Here is a 6,599-nt window from a genome sequence, read left to right as displayed (position 1 = left end):
ATCTCCCTATATATCAATTTTTACGGTCAACTATATATACATATATACAGTATTTGAAAATAGTTTATAATATTGATACGGGGGTGAAAGTGATAATGTTTGAAAATGGCCAATAGGAAAAGTAAGAAATTTATAGAAGGGCGGGATGAATTAGAGTAAATAAAAAAAAAATGGTGTACGTTTTTATTTTTATCAAATTATTATTTTAATTTACTATCAATTATTAATTTATTTTATTTATTTTGTAAAATAAAATCGACAATCGGAGTTCTGGCAATAGCCAATATATAGAGTGATTGCGGCTCTAGAGCACTTACTCGGCCTCCACTGGCTCATTACTAGTAACGCGGTGAGAGGGCTGCTTTGGGATCTCGAAGGGTCTTACTCAACCCCTCATACGTGGGGGATAGGGTGGGCTCGGGGATCCTTAGGTCGAGATTATAAATATTGTATATAATTTATTTTACTTAGTTTGATTATATTCATTTCATTTATTTCTTTTTCTTTTTATATACATATAGAGATTTTATTTATTTTTATTTTTGAAAATATTTATTTACTCATTTCATTTATTAATAATATTTTTTTGTATAAAAGTGCTCAATTATCAATATTACCCATTGCCCAAATTTGTGGTAGATAGGAATATTTTCAATATACAAAATATGTGTATACATTTATTAATTTCTAATTTTATTATTATCTAATCTCTGACCGTTTTGTGAGTTTTTAAAATTATTTCCTGTAATCAAAAAATGTTTGGAAAATTCCTAAGACCCATGTTGTAAAGTAAAAACTTTACACATAAATATTTTAGCGGCATTTATTTTGTTGTTTTTTTCTAAGATTCCGCATGTTTTTCAGTGATTATTTAAGCCGCGTTAGTACTGAAACTTTCAATGCTTGATCCTCTCGGCAAAACGTAATAAGTAGTCGTTTTCCTTAAATATATCTCGTAGGAAATTAAAAAAAAAAATTAATGTTTGAACGATTTTTAGTTTTGTAGATAGTTTCCCGCCAAAATAAGGGAAAATGGGTAAATGTTGGGGGATGGAGCGAGGATAGGGCGTGGCAGATGTGTATCGAACGAGGAGGGCCAGTCCGTTCCCCGCGTCGGTAGGGTATGTGTCCTGTCATCTTTGTATTTATTCTGTCTCCTTTACCAGGTTTGTCACATAATTATTCCTCCCCATGTCTACCCTAGGCAATAAAATCTTACAATACCCTTAAAAAAAAAAATTATCATTTTAAATTTCCCTTTCTGAACCACGAAGATTGCTATTGGCCATATAAACTTGACCACTGTTGATATGACCCTTGATATTTAATTCTAATATAACATGTTCAAATGACTTTTCAGTCAAATGATTTAAGATATAAATGAATAAAACTCGGTTATTAAGGATTTTTCCGTCTAATGACAAAATGACGTGAAGTTCACAAAGATTATTTCAAAGCACTTGTATTATGCATGTTCGATTTTCTTCTGTCATGGGTAGTGATAGTTGAAAAAAAATAACACATCCAGAGAGTTAAAAAGATAGCTGTTTTTCCCCGCTTTACTATAATTCCTTATATTAGAGCCCTTGTTTTCGTGTTATTATAGAAAAAGGAACGATCTTACAGTACTAAATGAAAATAAAAATCCGAAAGAATTATTTTTGTTTACTTCAAAGTGTGTAAACAATATTTCTCCCCCTCCCCTCCCCCCCCCAAAAAACTTATGCTAATCTTTGTTCTTGTGTTTCTATCCTCAGCTGTGGTTGAAAAAATAAACAGAATATCAAGAGAAAAAAATATTTTTTTAAAAATAACATTGAATTCAGGGGTCTATTAAAAGCTTCTTAAATTCAAGTTATGTCTAATTTTATATTTTATTAAAAAAAAAAAAATGTGATTGTAAACTCAATTCAAAGTTTTACATATTCACAAAAAACAAATATTTTATCCTGGATCAATAAATTTTAATTTCATACACAATATAAAATAATAATGTTTATTTATTTATTTATTTAATGTAATTTACAACTGTATAAATAATAAATACATTAAGTAAATCTGTGGACTGTTATAATGTTAAAATTATAAAAACGACAGTTTTATAAAAAAATTATGTTTTGAGTTTTGGTAATGCATAGATTTTTAAAATTGTGTACTGTGAATCATATAAAATTATGTATCAATGACAAAATTATGTATCACAGGAATTTTAATTAATTAACCATTCTGTACAATTAAGTTGATTTATATTGAATTTATACAACTTTTCGAATCAAATGTTCCAAGTCTCCAGGTCTTCCGGGTCAAAGATTGTTATGAATTTGTCAACATTCTTCTAAATACAGGAATGTTGAGTTTCCTTCCGTTCTTTTAGGAATTACCAGTTAATTTCTCGGTTTTTTAAAAAATAATATCTTTTGTTTTCATATGATTAGTAAATATTTAGATGAATTCCTTAAACTGAAAGATTAGCTGCTTAAGGATTTTATATAGGAATATGGATAGTAATTCATTAACCATTAATTATTAATCTTAATAAGAAGCCTCAATTTGACGGAAAATTTATAGGTTTTCAATTGTCTTTCATCAGAGAAACTTGGATTTTTAAGCTAATTTTATAAATGTATTTGTATTATGATATAAAGTGCACTGTATTTGCGTTCATACACACATAGGTTGTATTTCTTGTTCATTGAAAGGTAACTTTTTAACAATTTATGTTTCAGGGTAGTTACTTATTTTTACATTTTCTTTTAAACATTTTTTTTTAACGAGAATAAAGTAAATTTCTAGCAAACGGTAATATCATAATGATTATAAGTTTAACATAAATTTACAAACCACTTAGAAATTACGTTGTGAACACTATTCTAAAATTTAATCAAGAAATTCTGTAAAAGGTTTCAATTTAGAATAAAATAATGTATCTTGCCCCTCAAAATATCATTAAAAAATAAATAAATAAACAGAAGCTGGTGTTGAAGTTTTATTATTAGTTTCATAATACAAAAATATGATATTGGTCATTATATTAGAAAATGATTTTTAAATAACAACTTTTAAATTGTGTGAATTAAGTTCAGCTTCATTACAGGGCTATTATCATTGGTTTCTTAATTTAAAATCAATTGATTTAAGTACTACAATATAGAATTTCTTACATGAAGAAGTAAAAAGTTTATTCATTATTAGTTTCTGTTTAATTTTATTTATTTACTTTATATTTTGCACACTCTCATGAATATTTTTGGAGTATACAGTATGATTTTTATGAGCTTACGAATAGTTTAGAAAATAATTAAATTTTTACTAGTAAATGTCCTAAAAAAGTAGGTATTGAACTACTTCGAGCTTATTTTGTTCAATAAAACCTCACGAAGTTTCCGAGGAATGTTTATACTGTAATAAATGAAAAAGAAATTGTATTTACAAAACGTATCAATGAGACAGAAACTACAAATTACAATAATATTCAATAGAGTTACAAATATTGAGGTAGGAGTTCAGGTGCAAGCCATCCCAGGTAGTGGAAAATACTACAATTAAGGAGTAAAGGAAACAAATAAGTTTACTATACATTATTCGAAATAATTTTTTTCTTAGTTTTTTATAAACTTTACATCTGTATATGAATTTATTGTACAATAAAAGTTTTTAATTATTATATATCCTAACCTATTTAGTTAGTCAGCTGTATACGAGTAGTCCTTGAGAGATTAACTTAAGGCCTAAGTGACTATATAGATGTATAAAACTCAGTAAAAAAATAAAATAAATGATGGATTGGTTGCACAAAAATTTAAATTAAAAGAATTTTTAATTTTTATTATGTACTATTAACGTCATTTCTGTGGAATACGATAGGGTTGAGAGTGTTGAACTGATTAGAGTATATGCTATGAGAGGAAGAGAGCTTATTGGTCGCTAAATATTTTTTTCATCTATTAAATTTACCAGAATATATTACTAGGAATAAATAAAATGTTTAATTTTATAAAATTGGCAATTAATTTAGTGATATACATATTTACAATTTTATTTATTGAAATTTACGCTTGTATAAAAAAAAATACAATAAGAAAATATTATTAAAGTTTAAGAACTCATAATAATCTTGAGAAAGAACAACCCAAAGGTGGTACTTCAATCATTGCTTTAAATTAGAAGAGCCCGTGGCCATCTTCTTTTCAGACGCCTCGGAAGATAATCGGGAATTGTTAAGGATGAGAGATTAAGAACTAATTGGTTTGGGTGGGTAAGGATTTTGGAACGAAAGGAGGTGTATCTATTATGGACCAAATCTGCAATGGATGGGAAGTTGATTAGTCTTTACGAATGAGTTTATTTGTGATGTAATTAGGAAAATCAAGGATTTTGGATTGTAAAAATTGCATACGGGAAGAATTCGATGGTTTGGAGGAGCCCCTAAGCTCAATTTCGCATGTCCAATTATATCTCATTACCATAGTGTATACGAGTTCTCATAGAAATGGGAATTTCAGAGCGTTTGCCAAATATTTGTTGAAGTAATTTGAATCTACGAGGAGTTTCAGTCTAGTATGGCGATTCCAAGTAAGTCTCTTTTCTAGATGGAGTCATAAGTAGTAAATCTGTTTAAAAGGCTTTAGTGGGATATAAAAAAAGATGCAGTAGGGCAGAGAGTAAATGCGATTTGATTAGCAAGGGATTTTTAAGAAACTGCAGAGTTTGTTATGCAGCAGTAGGGTCATTGTTTACAGACAGTACACATGTGTCATCAGCATATGTCGTTAGGACTATGTTAGGATGGGTTAGAGTTTCTTATGTGTAAATTGTGTAGAGAATGGGACCCAGGATACTACCTTGAGGAGCACCGGAAGACTGAGAAAAAAGAGATGAGTTAGCTAGGTCAAGATTTACTTTAAAGGTACTATCAAAGAGGTAGGAACGGATTAATAAGAAATATGTAGGAGGTAGGAATTGACAAGAGTTTGGAAAATGAAATCGACATGATTTTTCCATCAGAAGAAAGGCACACTTAGGGATTTTAAAGGCACACTTACCACTAACTGTTCAAGTAACCTAAATTAAAGTAATTATGTAAATGAAAGTAACGTACTTTAATTTAGTAAATTAAATTAATGTACTTTAATTAAGTAAATTAAATAGATTAAAGTTAAAGTAAATTAAAGTAACGAACCAATAACTGTTAAACATATACTGACACTCTCCAGGCATTTGATAGACACTGCATTGCCATATCATTTGGCTACATTACTAAATGATAATAGCCCTCACATTCTGGAATTATTTGATTAACTTAAGAAAACAAATATGTATAACAAATCTTATTTATTACATAAACCAGTGTCACTTACAATTATCGAATATTTTTTTTTCTTTTCAATTTCATTTTATTTATACATTTTTTTAAAATATTTATTATTGCTATTATTTCGGCTTGTACAGATATAATGATATTTTGAATGTTTCCAAGATTGAAGCTCTGTCAGTATGCATTAGCAAATATCACAATCGCTGTGGCCTCATATTATATTTTTTAAAAAAGGCACACTTTAAGTCATTTTGATACTGATGCGATGTAATTCCAAAACTTATAAAAATCCTCTGTTCTTATGAAAAAAAATAACACGCTCTTAAATAACGTTCTGATTCAATCTGTTAAATTAATTTATGTAAAAGAACTTTTACTGTAACTTAGGTTAAGGACATAGGTTACCTTTAAACTTTATAAGGTCCAGTAACAAAATATATTCACTTAAAGGTGTGAAGTACATGAAAATAGAAAGATAACTCAATGGCAACTCTTTTCCATAAATTATAAACTAATAAAACTACCTTAAATGCGGAAAAAGTTTAAACAAACTCTTGGCAATCCAATGATCTTTTACCACTATTGAAAATCATAATGAACTAGAAAGTAATTAAAAACTGTTTCTAACTAAACCCGAACTAACGAAAAACTGATTTAGGAGATTTCGATTGACAAACACTTGCAACAGCGACGGATAAACTTTGGAATATTATACACTAACTTTAGAATATCCAGTGGAAGGATATTACTTCTATTACTTTTTTTTATATTCTGATATAAAATTAGATTTTAATATAAATTAATTTTTTTTTTCCTAAACCATCCTGAAGCGATAAATAGCAAAAAATCATTAGACATTTTTTAACCATTTGCGTTCAAACTGTCAAGAAAATCATCATGCCAGCCATTTTAGTTTCCTCGGATGGTTAAGGAAACTCAAACTATGATGACAGATTTCTTAAAAAGAAATTTAATTCCATTTTGGTCTATAAACCTTTTAAATTTTTCGCAACAATTACGTTAGTTTTTGGCTATTCAAGTCTCTTCAGGATGTTTTTTTTTTATTTTATTTTTTATTTATTGAAATTTACAACTGTATATTATATAATACATTCAGTAAATTTGATCTTAGTTAAAATGGAGTGTTACAGGCGTGTAGAGAAACTACCCATTGGTAGGTAGCACTCTAATGAAGGGAGTGTTAGATTAAAAAAACTCCATCAAAGGCATACAGTATGTATATCTCTAATAAACGATCCTTATGTTAGGGTGATAGAATTAAAAT

General features: G+C 28.2%; 1 protein-coding gene across 3 annotated transcripts in view; it reads left to right on the top strand.

Annotated features, from left to right (window-relative positions):
• Nucleotides 1-1,099: 1,099 nt before the first annotated feature.
• The window catches only part of LOC106686524 (opioid-binding protein/cell adhesion molecule homolog), a 20,072-nt gene continuing 14,572 nt past the window's right edge, over nt 1,100-6,599 (top strand). For all 3 annotated transcript variants that reach the window (XM_014429879.3, XM_067047788.1, XM_067047787.1), the window contains exon 1: nt 1,100-1,166. In XM_014429879.3, coding sequence (XP_014285365.1) covers nt 1,124-1,166 — 43 coding nt within the window. In that variant the 5' untranslated portion in view covers nt 1,100-1,123. The remainder of the gene's footprint in view (nt 1,167-6,599) is intronic.

The sequence above is a fragment of the Halyomorpha halys genome, unplaced genomic scaffold, assembly GCF_000696795.3.
Source record: "Halyomorpha halys isolate HHAL.00 unplaced genomic scaffold, Hhal_1.1 Scaffold833.1, whole genome shotgun sequence".
Classification (NCBI taxonomy): Eukaryota; Metazoa; Arthropoda; class Insecta; order Hemiptera; family Pentatomidae; genus Halyomorpha; species Halyomorpha halys.
Note: the sequence above shows the minus strand (reverse complement) of the source record. Positions and strands in the feature narration are given on the sequence as shown.